The following is a 19,173-nucleotide window of genomic DNA, read 5'->3' on the forward strand; positions in this document are numbered from 1 at the left end:
CAGACAGTAGTTCTGTCTGTCTGGTTCCGAGGAGTACAGTAGTTCTGTCTGTCTGGTTCCGAGGAGTACAGTAGTTCTGTCTGTCTGGTTCCGAGGAGTACAGACAGTAGTTCTGTCTGTCTGGTTCCGAGGAGTACAGACAGTAGTTCTGTCTGTCTGGTTCCGAGGAGTACAGACAGTAGTTCTGTCTGTCTGGTTCCGAGGAGTACAGACAGTAGTTCTGTCTGTCTGGTTCCGAGGAGTACAGACAGTAGTTCTGTCTGTCTGGTTCCGAGGAGTACAGACAGTAGTTCTGTCTGTCTGGTTCCGAGGAGTACAGACAGTAGTTCTGTCTGTCTGGTTCCGAGGAGTACAGACAGTAGTTCTGTCTGTCTGGTTCCGAGGAGTACAGACAGTAGTTCAGTCTGGTTCCGAGGAGTACAGACAGTAGTTCTGTCTGGTTCCGAGGAGTACAGACAGTAGTTCTGTCTGTCTGGTTCCGAGGAGTACAGACAGTAGTTCTGTCTGTCTGGTTCCGAGGAGTACAGTAGTTCTGTCTGTCTGGTTCCGAGGAGTACAGTAGTTCTGTCTGTCTGGTTCCGAGGAGTACAGTAGTTCTGTCTGTCTGGTTCCGAGGAGTACAGTAGTTCTGTCTGTCTGGTTCCGAGGAGTACAGTAGTTCTGTCTGTCTGGTTCCGAGGAGTACAGTAGTTCTGTCTGTCTGGTTCTGAGGAGTACAGTAGTTCTGTCTGTCTGGTTCTGAGGAGTACAGTAGTTCTGTCTGTCTGGTTCTGAGGAGTACAGTAGTTCTGTCTCTGGTTCTGAGGAGTACAGTAGTTCTGTCTGGTTCTGAGGAGTACAGTAGTTCTGTCTGGTTCTGAGGAGTACAGTAGTTCTGTCTGTCTGGTTCCGAGGAGGACAGTAGTTCTGTCTGTCTGGTTCCGAGGAGTACAGTAGTTCTGTCTGTCTGGTTCCGAGGAGTACAGTAGTTCTGTCTGTCTGGTTCTGAGGAGTACAGTAGTTCTGTCTGTCTGGTTCTGAGGAGTACAGTAGTTCTGTCTGTCTGGGTCATAGCACACCGGTCTCATATTCTTGTGATGTTTCTCCCAGTCATTAGACAAGCACACAGGCAACGCTGCACTCCGGATTTATTTCAATGGTTCGAGATACACCTGCTGGTATTGGGTTAGGAGTTAGTCAATGGCTGGCTGTGATTGGCTTGGCATTTCAGCTTCCAGTACTGATACATGAAGTGGACTGTCTCCTGGTTCAGCTGCAGGGCCCGGGACACCTCCTTCACATCAACTAACTGGTGTGATGACTCCTCCAGCTGCTGTAGTCTGATGTGACGGAGGCTCAGGGCCTCCACTGGGTTGGGGACAGGATGAGGGACAGGGGGGTTAGGAACTTCATCTCCTCTCAGTCTCCCTCCCCTTCTCCCCTCCTCCTTGCCGTCCTCTCCTCCCACCAGACCAGAGTGTTTGGGGCAGAAGGAGTTGAACTTGACCTCATCCTGCTCTTTGATGATGGTGTTCATCTCCAGACTGCTGTCTAAGGCACAGCTCACATGGAACGCTGTCCGACAGCTTTCAGCTGAACACTGAGGGAACAGAGAGGAATGCTAAGGTAACTGACAGAAAACTGGCAGAGAAAGGACTGCTAACGTGACAGAAATTCACACTAACAGTCATTAAAGCCTTCTCCATGCTAGCTTCATAGATCCAGTCTGGTCTTTACAGAGACAGCAGGTCAGTGTGTACAGGATCCAGTCTGGTCTTTACAGAGACAGCAGGTCAGTGTGTACAGGATCCAGTCTGGTCTTTACAGAGACAGCAGGTCAGTGTGTACAGGATCCAGTCTGGTCTTTACAGAGACAGCAGGTCAGTGTGTACAGGATCCAGTCTGGTATTTACAGAGACAGCAGGTCAGTGTGTACAGGATCCAGTCTGGTCTTTACAGAGACAGCAGGTCAGTGTGTACAGGATCCAGTCTGGTCTTTACAGAGACAGCAGGTCAGTGTGTACAGGATCCAGTCTGGTCTTTACAGAGACAGCAGGTCAGTGTGTATCTGTATACAGGATCCAGTCTGGTCTTTACAGAGACAGCAGGTCAGTGTGTACAGGATCCAGTCTGGTCTTTACAGAGACAGCAGGTCAGTGTGTACAGGATCCAGTCTGGTCTTTACAGAGACAGCAGGTCAGTGTGTATCTGTATACAGGATCCAGTCTGGTCTTTACAGAGACAGCAGGTCAGTGTGTATCTGTATACAGGATCCAGTCTGGTCTTTACAGAGACAGCAGGTCAGTGTGTACAGGATCCAGTCTGGTCTTTACAGAGACAGCAGGTCAGTGTGTACAGGATCCAGTCTGGTCTTTACAGAGACAGCAGGTCAGTGTGTACAGGATCCAGTCTGGTCTTTACAGAGACAGCAGGTCAGTGTGTACAGGATCCAGTCTGGTCTTTACAGAGACAGCAGGTCAGTGTGTACAGGATCCAGTCTGGTCTTTACAGAGACAGCAGGTCAGTGTGTACAGGATCCAGTCTGGTCTTTACAGAGACAGCAGGTCAGTGCCCATCTGTTACTGGGGATATGGGACATGTTGGTGATGGGCTCCATCTTCTCTGGGTTCCCAATGCTCACCTAGAAGTAAATTAACTTACAATAAGCAGGATTAAGGGTCAGGGTCAAGGTTAAGGGTCAGGGGTCGTCACCTCGGGGATCCACAGAGCACAGGTCTGACACAGCCTGCTCCCTTTTGGTACCTTCAGAATCCCATAACTCCCCTGGAACATACAGACCCAGACAGGGTTAGGGTTAGGGGTTGTCACCTCGGGGATCCACAGAGCACAGGTCTGACACAGCCTGCTCCCTTTTGGTACCTTCAGAATCCCATAACACCCCTGGAACATACAGACCCAGACAGGGTTAGGGTTAGGGGTTGTCACCTCGGGGATCCACAGAGCACAGGTCTGACACAGCCTGCTCCCTTTTGGTACCTTAAGAATCCCATAACACACCTGGAACATACAGACCCAGACAGGCCATTGAAGAGCAGAATTACAAGCGGTATTAAAAACTAAAGCCGTACCTGGTGAACACAGATGTTGCACTTGTCACAGAACACCATCTCATTGTTGTCCTCGCCGTCAGGTGACCGACACACGTCACACACCACGTCTTCGTCGTACTCCATGCCAAACCCCTCCTCCGTTGCCACGGGATGTCTCATTCTGTCATAGCAACGCCGCTCGAACTCCTCCATCGCTCTCTCCATGGTGGTCTCATCCAGTACAGCCATGCCTTAAGAACAGTAAACAGTATTATAGTGCAGTCTAGACCAGCGTGGGTCAAATGGAGGGTCGCGGGTATCTGAGTGTAAAACATCCTCCAGTCTGAATTTAGTAAACCGGGTAGAAAGGGTGTAGAAATTATAATGAACTTACATGTGTAAATAAATGTTAACTCTTTTTGCGGTCTCTAACCAGTGAGTTTAGAAAATGAAGAATATGGGCAACAAAACACAATAAGAGGTGGGGATGTTCTTAGACATAGAACTGCTGCATTACCAATATAGTATTACACACATTTTCACAGATTGTATTTGGGATTATCTTTTGCGATGTGAATATTGGATCGCTCTAGAGACAAAACCAGTAGAGAACCACTGGTCTAGACTAACCCTAACCCTCCAGTAGAGAACCACTGGTCTAGACTAACCCTAACCCTCCAGTACAGAACCACCGGTCTAGACTAACCCTAACCCTCCAGTAGAGAACCACCGGTCTAGACTAACCCTAACCCTCCAGTAGAGAACCACCGGTCTAGACTAACCCTAACCCTCCAGTAGAGAACCACCGGTCTAGACTAACCCTCCAGTAGAGAACCACTGGTCTAGACTAACCCTTAACCCTCCAGTAGAGAACCACTGGTCTAGACTAACCCCTAACCCTCCAGTAGAGAACCACCGGTCTAGACTAACCCTCCAGTAGAGAACCACTGGTCTAGACTAACCCTAACCCTCCAGTAGAGAACCACCGGTCTAGACTAAACCCTAACCCTTCAGTAGAAAACCACTGGTCTAGACTAACCCCTAACCCTCCAGTAGAGAACCACCGGTCTAGACTAACCCTCCAGTAGAGAACCACTGGTCTAGACTAACCCCTAACCCTCCAGTAGAGAACCACCGGTCTAGACTAACCCCTAACCCTCCAGTGGAGAACCACCGGTCTAGACTAACAAGGACCTTTAAACACAGTATTATAGTTGTCTCACCCCAACCCTCTCTCCATGGTTGTCTTGTCCAACAGCCCCATGCCTGGAGAACAGACAGTCAACACTACGTAGCTCTGAACCGCGACACAGTCAACACTACGTAGCGCCGAACCACGACACAGTCAATACTACGTAGCGCCGAACCGCGACACAGTCAACACTACGTAGCGCCGAACCACGACACAGTCAACACTACATAGCTCTGAACCGCGACACAGTCAATACTACGTAGCGCTGAACCACGACACAGTCAACACTACATAGCGCTGAACCGCGACACAGTCAATACTACGTAGCGCCGAACCACGACACAGTCAACACTACGTAGCTCTGAACCGCGACACAGTCAACACTACGTAGCGCTGAACCGCGACACAGTCAACACTACGTAGCGCTGAACCGCGACACAGTCAATACTACGTAGCGCCGAACCACGACACAGTCAACACTACATAGTAAGCTGTACAACCTTATTTGAGGGGTAAATCTACTGACCCATCAGAGTAAACTGCTGGTTGATGAGCTCCAGCCAGGCCACGTCAGTGTCGTTGAGGTCGTAACGACACGTCCCCTCAGCCAGGGTCTGGATGTCCTCTGAACCCCCAGAACGGATCCACTTCTTGGGCTTCAAGAACATCACCTCCGTCCCCCTTTCAGCCACCACCCTAAGGAGCAGAGAGTTAGATATTAGGCCCGGGACGATACCAGTTTCCCGATACTTGTTGGTATTGTGGCAAGGAAACAAAACTCAAGATTTATCATCACAGCACTATTGGATATTAGAAACAACAAGTAGGCGTTGGTCTGAAATTCACGAGCCCCACAATGCCTACTCCACCAAGGTTTTACAGCTCACAGCTTTGACCTACTACAGTAGCTATGTTGGTATTGGACTTCAGACTGTGTAGACAGGTTGCTCATGATTCAAACCTTCTCAAACAGCCTGATTCATACTGTTAGAGGAGGTATTTCACAATAATGTGATTTATACTGCACATACACAGAGAGACACAGAGAGACAGACACATGTAGGCTACATGTCCTACCAGGCTACATGTCACATGTCCTACCAGGCTACAAGCTGGGATATGGTGTTTAGGCTACATGTCCTACTGGGCTACAGGCTGAGGGATGGTGTTTAGGCTACATGTCCTACTGGGCTACAGGCTGAGGGATGGTGTTTAGGCTACATGTCCTACTGGGCTACAGGCTGAGGGATGGTGTTTAGGCTATATGTCCTACTGGGCTACAGGCTGAGGGATGGTGTTTAGGCTATATGTCCTACTGGGCTACAGGCTGAGGGATGGTGTTTAGGCTATATGTCCTACTGGGCTACAGGCTGAGGGATGGTGTTTAGGCTGTATGTCCTACTGGGCTACAGGTTTAGGGATGGTGTTTAGGCTGTATGTCCTACTGGGCTACAGGCTGAGGGATGGTGTTTAGGCTACATGTCCTACCGGGCTACAGGCTGAGGGATGGTGTTTAGGCTATATGTCCTACCGGGCTACAGGCTGAGGGATGGTGTTTAGGCTATATGTCCTACCGGGCTACAGGCTGAGGGATGGTGTTTAGGCTACATGTCCTACCGGGCTACAGTCTGGGGAATGATGTGAGGGCTGACAGGGACCTGGACTCCCTTCTCCCACTCCTGTCTCCAGGGGTCGGCCAGGACGTAATAATCCTCAGGGTTCAGTTGGTACGTGTCATGGAGCTTCATGGCCGTGATGAAGTCTGTCCTGAACACCTGCACAACACAGGGACAAAGACAGACAGATTATACACTAAATACCTGGGACACACAGCAATAGGCCAACAAAAGGGGTTAGGTTAGTGGGGTGACATACCTCTGCGGGCTTCATCCCATTGGTTCTCCTGAGTTTAGAATGTTGCGACCAGGAAGTGGAGTTACCTTCGAGAAGACAGAGGAATTAATACAATCAGACTTCAGCCATCTCAATTCTCCTTGGGGCTTATCTTAAACCGACATTTAGGCCGAATCATTTCGATCCAACTTCTGCAACTTGATGGGTATCTGACTGTAACCTGCAGTCTTTCTAGGCCACTAGCGTATAGGCCTATCTGTGGTCCTGTAAGACACTAGAATATATAGTCCTTTATGTAGTCCTGTAAAATGTATGGAACAATGGCTGGTGTTCAGTTTCTTCCTTCTGACCTGCCAAGACATCTTTAAATGTCCAGTAGCGCTGTCTGGCACTACTCTCTCTCTGCCTGGTCTGGAGACCCTCTGCCTCTCTGCTCTCTGGCCGTGTCTTTCTGGTCAATCTCCTGAGCCTTCCTGATCACCAAGCACAGCAGAGAATCAACAGGCCAATGAAATTACTTGTTTTCAAGTCTGAATTAGAGGTCATTGGACAGCTCTAGACATGATCTTGGAGAAATCACTGGTGCAACAATATTTTTCATAGAAATATAGTCTGTGTGAAGAGTGGGTTGAGGTTAGTTTAGCGCTCCAAAACCCTTCTCCATATTATAGGGTTTCAGCGGCTACATTTGGCGTCGCTGTGTTAACATTTAGGAAGTGAGTAATCATTACTTTCAAAACATATGCTGATATGCCTCTTATCTTTCATATCAGCCAGGAATAATCTTCCAAACAAAAAAGATAGACTTACTGAAGCAGATAATGTACAGATCCATAAACTGCGTGTGCCTCCGGTTGAAAAACTACACCTCCTGCCCAGTTAGCTGACACACAGGTGTTCAGGACACGCTAGATAGCTAATTAGCACAGGTTGAGGCCTATGTCTTCGTAAAACAAGCAAGGTGTGTAGTAATTTAACCTTTTGGAAAATATATTATTTATCGCTGATATGCAAGCGATGCATGTTAAGACTGTCTCGGGCTCTTAATAACCAAACTATCCCTATCCCTATCATCATAGACCTAAAGCAGTCCACATCTATGACTGGGGTAGGGTTACTCTAACCCTAACTAACCCTATCATCATAGACCTAAAGCAGTCCATATCTATGAATGGGGTAGGGTTACTCTAACCCTATCATCATAGACCTAAAGCAGTCCATATCTATGAATGGGGAAGGGTTACTCTAACCCTATCATCATAGACCTAAAGCAGTCCATATCTATGAATGGGGTAGGGTTACTCTAACCCTAACTAACCCTATCATCATAGACCTAAAGCAGTCCATATCTATGAATGGGGTAGGGTTACTCTAACCCTAACTAACCTTATCATCATAGACCTAAAGCAGTCCATATCTATGAATGGGGTAGGGTTACTCTAACCCTAACTAACCCTATCATCATAGACCTAAAGCAGTCCATATCTATGAATGGGGAAGGGTTACTCTAACCCTATCATCATAGACCTAAAGCAGTCCATATCTATGAATGGGGTAGGGTTACTCTAACCCTATCATCATAGACCTAAAGCAGTCCATATCTATGAATGGGGAAGGGTTACTCTAACCCTATCATCATAGACCTAAAGCAGTCCATATCTATGAATGGGGAAGGGTTACTCTAACCCTATCATCATAGACCTAAAGCAGTCCATATCTATGAATGGGGTAGGGTTACTCTAACCCTATCATCATAGACCTAAAGCAGTCCATATCTATGAATGGGGAAGGGTTACTCTAACCCTATCATCATAGACCTAAAGCAGTCCATATCTATGAATGGGGAAGGGTTACTCTAACCCTAACTAACCCTATCATCATAGACCTAAAGCAGTCCATATCTATGAATGGGGTAGGGTTACTCTAACCCTAACTAACCCTATCATCATAGACCTAAAGCAGTCCATATCTATGAATGGGGAAGGGTTACTCTAACCCTATCATCATAGACCTAAAGCAGTCCATATCTATGAATGGGGTAGGGTTACTCTAACCCTAACTAACCCTATCATCATAGACCTAAAGCAGTCCATATCTATGAATGGGGAAGGGTTACTCTAACCCTATCATCATAGACCTAAAGCAGTCCATATCTATGAATGGGGTAGGGTTACTCTAACCCTAACTAACCCTATCATCAGACCTAAAGCAGTCCATATCTATGAATGGGGAAGGGTTACTCTAACCCTATCATCATAGACCTAAAGCAGTCCATATCTATGAATGGGGTAGGGTTACTCTAACCCTATCATCATAGACCTAAAGCAGTCCATATCTATGAATGGGGAAGGGTTACTCTAACCCTATCATCATAGACCTAAAGCAGTCCATATCTATGAATGGGGAAGGGTTACTCTAACCCTATCATCATAGACCTAAAGCAGTCCATATCTATGAATGGGGTAGGGTTACAACCCTATCATCATAGACCTAAAGCAGTCCATATCTATGAATGGGGAAGGGTTACTCTAACCCTATCATCATAGACCTAAAGCAGTCCATATCTATGAATGGGGTAGGGTTACTCTAACCCTAACTAACCCTATCATCATAGACCTAAAGCAGTCCATATCTATGAATGGGGAAGGGTTACTCTAACCCTAACTAACCCTATCATCATAGACCTAAAGCAGTCCATATCTATGAATGGGGTAGGGTTACTCTAACCCTAACTAACCCTATCATCATAGACCTAAAGCAGTCCATATCTATGAATGGGGAAGGGTTACTCTAACCTTAACTAACCCTATCATCATAGACCTAAAGCAGTCCATATCTATGAATGGGGAAGGGTTACTCTAGTTGAAGAGGGTGCTTACTTCCATTGTCAGAGTCTTCGCTGCTGCTTGGATGTCGACTTCTCTTCATGATCAGTATTGGCGAGGTTAAGGTCTAATTGTGTAATCTGAAAAGAGGAGATTCATAACCAACTGCACAGTCCAGACAGATTCCTCTGCTGCCAAGTACCCAACTTTCACTAGACCAAACATGGCTGCCATCTGCCTGACTGATGATCAATGACTTCTCATCTATCATCTCAACCAGAGTTTTTGGACTGACGATTAGTATGATAGATAATGTGGTGGCAAATTGTAAGATTTTTTCAAATGTAACCTTTAACTAGGCAAGTCAGTTAATTCCGGACGACGCTGGGCCAATTGTGCGCCGCCCTATGTCTCTAGTACTGCTCAATTATAAGACGGTCACCTCACCCACCATCACACAAAAGTGCTAATCACTAACGTTATTCATGCACCGGTGTCAAGGCTCCTAGCTATCTAGGAACAAGCGAAACACCCGTCTACGACCGACAGGGTTTATTCCCATCTGAGACATCAAGCAACAACAACAAAATGGTACTAAAAAAAAATCCTTGTTTACGTCACAATGACCCCTGTGTATGTCCGAACGTTCCACAACGTTGTGCCCTGCTGAACACGCCCCAACAACTCGTTAGGCAGTGACACATTCATATCAGAACAAAACGCTAGTAGCGAATATACTAACGCACAGGAGCGGCAGGGAGCCTAGTGGTTAGAGCGTTGGCCCAGTTACCGAAAGGTTGCTAGATCGAATCCCCGAGCTTGACGGGCAATTTTACCCACTGTTCCTAGGCCTTAATTGTACATAACTGACTTGCCTAGTTAAATAAATAAAAACGTTGACCAAAACACAACCATGTATGTATGACGTGTAAACAAACACGTGTGCTTAACTAGCTAACGTTACACGAACAACTGCATAGGATAACTTGTTTGTCAGTTAAAGGTTAGCCTACCTGACGTGCCATCTTAGCTCGCAAACCGTAACCAGTGATACCGATAACTAACCCTGTACCCTTGCTGGTAATCTTCTTTGATTAGGTTTAAATGCGGTTGAAATCCAATACATGTTACATTATCGCCACCTACCAGATTGGGTATAACTCCCTTTGCTTGAAAATCAACAAATACCCTATCATCTAACCCTACACTCACTAAAACCCATCACCACTATTTCAATGTAATTAGTCCTACCTCAGGCCAACAGCCTTAACATGATTTGATTTAACAAGAAGGGACACAACAACTGGAACACCCAAATACCTCTCTGCAGCTGCCACCACAGCCTCAAATGTCTGCCACTTACATTCCATCCCTGCAGTACAGTTGATAACCATAACTATAACTTGTTGGCCCCTCCCCCTGTACTGGTAAAGATCTACTAGTCACACCACTCCCCTCACCACCCCTCCCTCCTAGCCCATCTTCCTCTACTTTCTTCACTGCCTCAGCATATGACAAGTCAGTTAACAGTCCAGATAGATTCCACTGCTCCCAAGTACCCAACTTTCATTAAAATATAAACAGTAGGATATAAACATTTAAATATAAATAGTAGGCTATAGGCCTAGGCATTACAATATAAACAGTAGGCTATAGGCCTATGCATGAAAATATAAACAGTAGGCTATAGGCCTAGGCATGAAAATATAAACAGTAGGCTATAGGCCTAGGCATGAAAATATAAACAGTAGGCTATAGGCCTATGCATTACAATATAAACAGTAGGCTATAGGCCTATGCATTAAAATATAAACAGTAGGCTATAGGCCTAGGCATGAAAATATAAACAGTAGGCTATAGGCCTAGGCATTACAATATAAACAGTAGGCTATAGGCCTATGCATTACAATATAAACAGTAGGCTATAGGCCTATGCATTAAAATATAAACAGTAGGCTATAGGCCTATGCATTAAAATATAAACAGTGGGCTATAGGCCTATGCATTACAATATAAACAGTAGGCTATAGGCCTAGGCATGAAAATATAAACAGTAGGCTATAGGCCTAGGCATGAAAATATAAACAGTAGGCTATAGGCCTATGCATTACAATATAAACAGTAGGCTATAGGCCTATGCATTACAATATAAACAGTAGGCTATAGGCCTATGCATTACAATATAAACAGTAGGCTATAGGCCTATGCATTACAATATAAACAGTAGGCTATAGGCCTATGCATTACAATATAAACAGTGTGTTATAGGCCTATGCATTACAATATAAACAGTGTGTTATAGGCCTATGCATTACAATATAAACAGTGTGTTATAGGCCTATGCATTACAATATAAACAGTGTGTTATAGGCCTATGCATTACAATATAAACAGTGTGTTATAGGCCTATGCATTACAATATAAACAGTAGGCTATAGGCCTATGCATTACAATATAAACAGTAGGCTATAGGCCTATGCATTACAATATAAACAGTGTGTTATAGGCCTATGCATTACAATATAAACAGTAGGCTATAGGCCTATGCATTACAATATAAACAGTAGGCTATAGGCCTATGCATTACAATATAAACAGTAGGCTATAGGCCTATGCATTACAATATAAACAGTAGGCTATAGGCCTATGCATTACAATATAAACAGTAGGCTATAGGCCTATGCATTTACAATATAAACAGTAGGCTATAGGCCTATGCATTACAATATAAACAGTAGGCTATAGGCCTATGCATTACAATATAAACAGTAGGCTATAGGCCTATGCATTACAATATAAACAGTAGGCTATAGGCCTATGCATTACAATATAAACAGTAGGCTATAGGCCTATGCATTACAATATAAACAGTAGGCTATAGGCCTATGCATTACAATATAAACAGTGGTTATAGGCCTATGCATTACAATATAAACAGTGTGTTATAGGCCTATGCATTACAATATAAACAGTAGGCTATAGGCCTATGCATTACAATATAAACAGTAGGCTATAGGCCTATGCATTACAATATAAACAGTAGGCTATAGGCCTATGCATTACAATATAAACAGTAGGCTATAGGCCTATGCATTACAATATAAACAGTAGGCTATAGGCCTATGCATTACAATATAAACAGTAGGCTATAGGCCTATGCATTACAATATAAACAGTAGGCTATAGGCCTATGCATTACAATATAAACAGTTAGGCTATAGGCCTATGCATTACAATATAAACAGTAGGCTATAGGTCTATGCATTACAATATAAACAGTAGGCTATAGGCCTATGCATTACAATATAAACAGTAGGCTATAGGCCTATGCATTACAATATAAACAGTAGGCTATAGGCCTATGCATTACAATATAAACAGTAGCCTATAGGCCTATGCATTACAATATAAACAGTGGGCTATAGGCCTATGCATTACAATATAAACAGTAGGCTATAGGCCTATGCATTACAATATAAACAGTAGGCTATAGGCCTATGCATTACAATATAAACAGTAGGCTATAGTTATAGGCCTATGCATTACATTATAAACAGTAGGCTATAGGCCTATGCATTACAATATAAACAGTAGGCTATAGGTCTATGCATTACAATATAAACAGTAGGCTATAGGCCTATGCATTACAATATAAACAGTAGGCTATAGGCCTATGCATTACAATATAAACAGTGGTTATAGGCCTATGCATTACAATATAAAGAGTAGGCTATAGGCCAATTTAAATTATATTGAAATACATTTAATGTTCTATCAATTGATTTTTGATTTCTATTTTGCTGCTTGTAGACTACGTCTGTAATTAGGCTCCTACTTGAAGGTTACTGTCTTTAAGTAGGCTCCTACTTGTAGACTATTGTCTGTAATTAGGTTTCTACTTGAAGGTTACTGTCTGTAATTAGGCTCCTACTTGTAGACTATTGTCTGTAATTAGGTTTCTACTTGAAGGTTACTGTCTGTAATTAGGTTTCTACTTGAAGGATACTGTCAGTAATTAGGTTTCTACTTGAAGGTTACTGTCTGTAATTAGGCTCCTACTTGTAGACTATTGTCTGTAATTAGTCTTAATTTACTCCCACTGTAAAACGACACTAATTATCTTGGGTTCGTTATACTTCTCTTTGACCGAGCCATGGTCATTGGATGAGACCGACATGCTCAGTAGCGCCCGGGCGGGACAGGCGCAGAGTAGAATTACACTGTTCATGTTGTGTTGATGTATTTTAAACATCGATATACAAATCGCGAGGCGACTTTTTCTTTTACGGTTATATCTGTATGTTTGCAGTGTCTTGTAGAAGAGAACCGCAGTGAACTAGCGGGTCTACTACGCGGATAATTTTGTATCTTTATCCCAGTTGCTCCGAAAGCTTCCATACATCCAACACTAAACCATTCTAAAGGAATCTGTCTATCCGACCTGAAGTGAACATCAGACGGTCGTCAATAGGTGACAGCATTGAACTTTTGGGTGAGTCGGGTTTTAATGTCATCAAGACGATAATGTTGTAGACTCACACCGCATATTGTATATATAACAGGTGGGACTATAAAACAGTAGGCAGCTGCTGCACGTTTCGGAACATTGTTTTTATCACTGTATTATGATGTCATCAAGTGCCAGTCTGTCTCCCTGGTCAATATTATAGCATATTTCATGGTGGCGATGCTTTCTGGAGCGAGAGAGTCAAACAGACAGTTAGTGGCCTGAATGTAGCCTCCTAAACACTCATTCTCTTGTTAAGCCCACACATTTTGCAGGGAAAATAATGGGTTATGCAACGGAGTTCCTTTGTATTGCACAGCTCTGCATATAGCTACCTCCATGGGCCTCAAACTATGGCTCTGACCCTACACCACAACCAGCCAGGTCTCATAGGCTAGATGTAACAGAATTAATGAAAATCCGGGACATTCAAATGAGTATGATGTGTTGTGTTTGGTATGGTTACATAAAACAGGTTACTTCCCAGTCAACATGGCGGGCTCGGGTCTATTCCGTTTGAGACTCTGGGACCTTCATACAGGCTGAGTTCTTCCCGAGTCCGGCAGAATCATATTACTCTGGGTTCCAGCTAATGGTACTCGGCCGAGTCTACTTCAGCATATCTGTCCCGATTAACTCTTTCAGAAGTATGGCCATATTAGGTTTTTATTCGGCAGGTGATCATTTTTTTGACAAAAAAGTAATAATTTCACTTGCAAATTTGTGAGGTCATTTGCGAGCAAAAAAATCAGTCCATTAGGATAGTAGATTGAGAAGGACCCTAATGAGGGCATTTTAAAACCCGGATGATGTGCAATTATTTTGGTTGATGTAATAACTTGTTTATGATGGGTGTGATGTTAGTGATGTTGTATTGCACCTGTTATTGTAAATTGTTTCTGTAAAAAAAATATATATCCTACTTTACGGTCTCAGGGTACCATTGAAAATGAGACCCTGGTCTCAATGGGATCCCCTTATTAAATAACCGTTCATAATAAAAACATCTGTGTCAGTAACCACGTTTCCATCCACAGTTTTAATCGTGACAGCTGTGATGGAAACAGGAAGTTTCGGTGTAATTTGATAAATACCGATATAATTAGTTCGTTCGACATGGTGGGATTTTTTTGTGTTGGTTAAATGTGTTGTGGATACGTCTTTATACGCAAATATTGACATAATAACCGTCATATAGACTCCGGAAAGCATGCAGTTTATTGGGCTACAGATGAAATTACGTTATGATGAACTTCACAGGGTGGTGAAAGTGCACGGTGATCTTGATGCTCCTTTCCAATAAATATTGAGGGTCTTATTATGGTGACATGATGATCGATGCTTGACTGCCGTTTGACAAATAAATATATTCTCTCTTTTATCCATAATAATCTCATCATGTAGACTGGCCGACCCGCACAGTTTACCCGCATTGTGTCTGCGAGCTGTTGGGTAGAGCGCACGTGCCAAGACCAGAGTTGGCACATTTATTTTTAATTCAACAGTTATGACAGTCGCAGCCTGGAGGAACACATATCAGCCATTTCATAACCTGAAAACGTTTTTTTCCTGTATTTTAACAGATACATATGTATAGCCCTAATATTTAGCTAATGTACTGTCTAATAGTATTTTCTTTTTCTTTTTACTTCGGCTAAACATTTCTACAGCCTCCCTCTTCCAGCTGTTCCTGTGCATAGTAATAGGCTGTGCAATGCATCTCCACTATTCTCTTCTGGTGAAATCCCAGTAAATGCTATAGGAGAGAAGCAGGCTTGCTCTTTTTCATATATATTTTTATTTAATTTGAACAAATATCAATCAAAAAAGAGGAATAGTCACATGCAAACAAACATACAAACAAACTATTTACATTGCCAGGAATCCTAAACAAACAAATCATATTCATTAATTATACAACAAGTTTTAATTGCCTTTTTGTTTTTCATTTTAGTTAAAGTGATGCCATATTGTTTAAACTAATTTATAAAGTGAAAAAAGTTAGGTTTTGAATTAGACCATTTGCATTTGTGAGTATGAAATTTACCTAGTATTATTAGCAGGTGAATTCAATATACTACATCTTTAATTATGACAGAATTTCTGAAATAAATCATATCAAAACCATTAAATAGTAACAATTCTGTATGTCAATCCAGAACATTCTACTCTAAATACAGGCAATAAACAAATGCAAAATGATCTCCTTCTCCATTCCACAGAAATCACAGATATATTCAATATTCAGCTTGAATCTTTCCAAATGAACAGAAATATAAACGGACAGCGTGAAACCCAAATGCCAACAAAAATTACACTCAAACAAGGAAACAGGAGAACAAGCCCGCACGAAACAGAAGCGGGCTGAACAGACTATATATAACCCTATCCTAACAACCAAACAAGAAACAGGTGCTACCAATTAGACAAAACTAAACGAACACAGAATAACGGATCGGCGATAGCTAGTAGACCGGCGACGACGACCTCCGAGCGCCACCCGAACAAGAAGGGGAGTCACCTTCGGTAATATTCGTGACAGTTACTGATACAATATTTGTTAGCAATTTTCCATGCTTTCCCCCATTATATCACCATAGATATTTGACCAAAATAATCTTGCTGAGGGAATTGTAGTATCACAAATAATATTCCTAATCTGTTAATTACTATTTTTATCTTCGATGTTAATTTTGTCAATTAATATATTTTCATGTAAATCTATGTTACTTACATCAACCACAGAGGAATTTAAAAGAGATTACAACCCCCCTTGGAATCGCATCAAAAGCAATTGCAAATTCTTTCGGGGTTATTGGAATTTTAAACTTATCAAGAAATTCCCCATATGAGAGTAGATATCCATCCTTATTCAGTAACTGACCAACCAAAACCAGTTCTCAAATCAGTTACGAAAAAAATAGACTTATTTTTAAATCGTATATCTTTGTTGTTCCATAAAAAGTATCTGTGAGGGGAAAATTGTGCTTCGACGCTAATATCCAAGCTAAAATTGCCTGCTTATGGAAATTGGCCAACTTTACTGGGATTTTATCAACATCAAAATTACAATGAAGCAAAAATTCTAAACCACCAACAGAGTCAAATAAATACTTAGGGAAGACATTCCAGATACTGTTCTGGTTCTTAACATACTTCAGAATCCAATTCATTTAAAAAGTATTATTTAGAGTATTGAAATCTAGAACCTCAAGACCTCCTTGTTCTTGGGTATTAGTGAGAATATCTTTTCGTAGATAGTGAGGCTTGTTCCTCCAAATAAAATGATAAAGAATCTTATCAAATTCCCTTTTTTAGGGGGTAAGTCAAATGATAACGAGACATAAAACAGATCTGGATAACCCTTCAGCTTTGGACAATAAAACCCGACCGTATAACGAAATACCTCTCATCAACCAGAGGTTCAATTTCTTCTTTGTTTTCTCAATAAAGTTCAATTCACTACTTTGTTTTTCATCCTTGCATATAACAATCCCAAGATAAGTAACCTTATCTTTACATTTACATTTACATTTAAGTCATTTAGCAGAATTGGGATACCATATACTTCCTGTAAAACACAATCCTTGAGTGGAAATAAGACTGACTTATTGATATCAATTTTCCAAACCGAAACTAAGGAAAATTCTTCAATACAGGAAACTGCTTTAGAAACCTCATTCCTGTCTCCTAAAAATATGGTGGCATCGTCAGCCAGTTGACAGTTTAAATTCTTTGCCAAGTGCTGAAACACCTTGAAAATTCCCTTTCTTGATATGAAGGGCCATAATTTGAGTAACCAATAAAAATACAAATGGACTAATTGGGCAACCTTGCCTAATGCCACGGCCAATATCATATCTTTGGGATGTCCCGTGAGCTAATTTTACAGAGCTAGTACAACCACTATATAAACTTCGGACTGCTTTCAAAGAAAAGTCACCAAACCCCAAAAAACATATTGCTTTGAACATAAACTCATGTTCTACAGTGTCAAAAAGCTTTATAAAAATCAACAAGCATAAGAAAACTATCATCAAGGATGAGGTCATTATAGTCAATCATATCTAAGATCAACCTGATGTTATTACTAATGTGTCGACCATGCATAAAACTAGATTGTTCTTCATAAATTATATGAAGCAAGACTTGTTTCAACCTCTTAGAAAATACAAGGGCAAATCATTTCCCATCATTATTCAACAGGCTAATGAGTCTCCAGTTGTCTATATAAAGAGTATCCTTATTAGGTGTGTGAATCAAAGTAATTACACTTTGCTTTAAGGAAGCCAGGTACTCCCCTTTGTCTATTGATTCTTGAAACATAACAAGAATGAAAGGAATCCATTTATCATTGAATGCTTTCTAAAACTCTTATTAAACCGTCATTTCCAGGGGACCTATTGTCCTTAAGGCTTTTAATACAGCCTTTTATCCCAATTCAGATAACTCATCATCACAAAAATCCCTGAAATCATTATCTATCTTCTTAGCAATGTTTGCTACATTGTCTAAGAAAAGATTCATATTGGAAGTTGGCTGGGCTGATGTATACAGATTCTGATAAAACTGGGCAACATGCTGAGAGATTTCTTTTGGATTTTCACTGGGAGTATTATTAATCATTAATTTACATATGGAAGTCTTTTCGCCTGCCCTTTTTTCTAAATTAAATCAATATTTTGTATTTTTCTCTCCCTCTTCCATCCATTTTCGTCTTGATCTTACAAACGCTCCCTGGGCCTTTTCCTCATAGATACAGTCTAACTGCATGTGTAATGATGATAGCTCCAGTAATTCCTGATTAGTTAGTTCACTTTTTTTTAGTATAATACATTATTCCCTTTATGATGTCATATTCTTTCTCTCTCTTGGAACGAGCAATTTCTTTCCCCATTGAAATAGCCAAAAGCCTTTATCAGATGCAAATAAAACTCAGTCCTGCACAACTCACTTGATAAATCCAGCAGTCAACAAACTAGGCGTCAGTGTGAATTTCCCTTCCATTAACAAAAGCTCCCATCAAAGTCTGAACTTTTCCCTTCCTTCCTGCTCTCTCCATCATCCGCCACAGACGATTCCGAGCTTCTTTGTTAAATGCTGTCAGATCCTCCTTGAACCTCAGGTTGTTATTCTTTAAGTAGTCAGTTTTCTTTGCACTTTTCCATGTCATATCCCTCGCTGTCCTGGAGATGAATGTCATGATCACTGGTCGTGGTGGCTGGTTGTTGTCCCCATCTCTCAGCCTACCTGGAAATGAGGTAGGTGAAAATGGGTGGGCTATTTTCCTATAGACTATGTACAGCTGCAGCGATCGGTTAGCTGCTCGGATAGCTGATGTTTGAAGTTGGTGAGGGAGATAAAAGTCTCCAACTTCAGCGATTTTTGCAATTCGTTCCAGTCACAGGCAGCAGAGTACTGGAACGAAAGGCGGCCAAATGATGTGTTGGCTTTAGGGATGATCAGTGAGATACACCTGCTGGAGCGCGTGCTATGGATGGGTGTTGCCATCGTGACCAGTGAACTGAGATAAGGCAGAGTTTTACCTAGCATGGACTTGTAGATGACCTGGAGCCAGTGGGTCTGGCGACGAATATGTAGTGAGGGCCAGCCGACTAGAGCATACAAGTCGCAGTGGTGGGTGGTATAAGGTGCTTTAGTGACAAAACGGATGGCACTGTGATAGACTGCATCCAGTTTGCTGAGTAGAGTGTTGGAAGCCATTTTGTAGATGACATCGCCGAAGTCGAGGATCGGTAGGATAGT

The 19,173-nt window shown here is 42.3% G+C and overlaps 2 protein-coding genes across 3 annotated transcripts in view; one reads left to right on the plus strand and one right to left on the minus strand.

Moving 5' to 3' along the window:
• Nucleotides 1–1,163: 1,163 nt before the first annotated feature.
• LOC124045375 (protein Jade-1-like) lies at nt 1,164–10,268 on the minus strand. Of its 2 annotated transcripts, XM_046364672.1 has the most exons (9): nt 10,221–10,268; nt 8,955–9,040; nt 6,426–6,548; nt 6,097–6,161; nt 5,839–5,996; nt 4,748–4,917; nt 3,069–3,280; nt 2,692–2,880; nt 1,164–1,579 (listed from the first exon to the last, which is right to left on the minus strand). In XM_046364672.1, exons 2-9 carry the CDS (start codon nt 9,001–9,003, stop codon nt 1,166–1,168), a joined length of 1,380 nt encoding a protein of 459 aa, XP_046220628.1. In that variant the 5' UTR covers nt 9,004–9,040; nt 10,221–10,268; the 3' UTR covers nt 1,164–1,165. The 2 variants fall into 2 exon arrangements, with proteins under 2 accessions (XP_046220628.1, XP_046220629.1); XM_046364673.1 differs by lacking the exon at nt 6,426–6,548 and having other exon boundaries at nt 10,221–10,250.
• A 2,831-nt stretch (nt 10,269–13,099) lies between these two features.
• asmt2 (acetylserotonin O-methyltransferase 2) overlaps nt 13,100–19,173 on the plus strand; it is a 98,828-nt gene continuing 92,754 nt past the window's right edge. Inside the window, exon 1 of the mRNA XM_046364674.1 lies at nt 13,100–13,392. The gene's annotated coding sequence lies outside the window, so the exon portion shown is untranslated. The remainder of the gene's footprint in view (nt 13,393–19,173) is intronic.

The sequence above is a fragment of the Oncorhynchus gorbuscha genome, linkage group LG10 (genome assembly GCF_021184085.1).
Source record: "Oncorhynchus gorbuscha isolate QuinsamMale2020 ecotype Even-year linkage group LG10, OgorEven_v1.0, whole genome shotgun sequence".
Classification (NCBI taxonomy): Eukaryota; Metazoa; Chordata; class Actinopteri; order Salmoniformes; family Salmonidae; genus Oncorhynchus; species Oncorhynchus gorbuscha.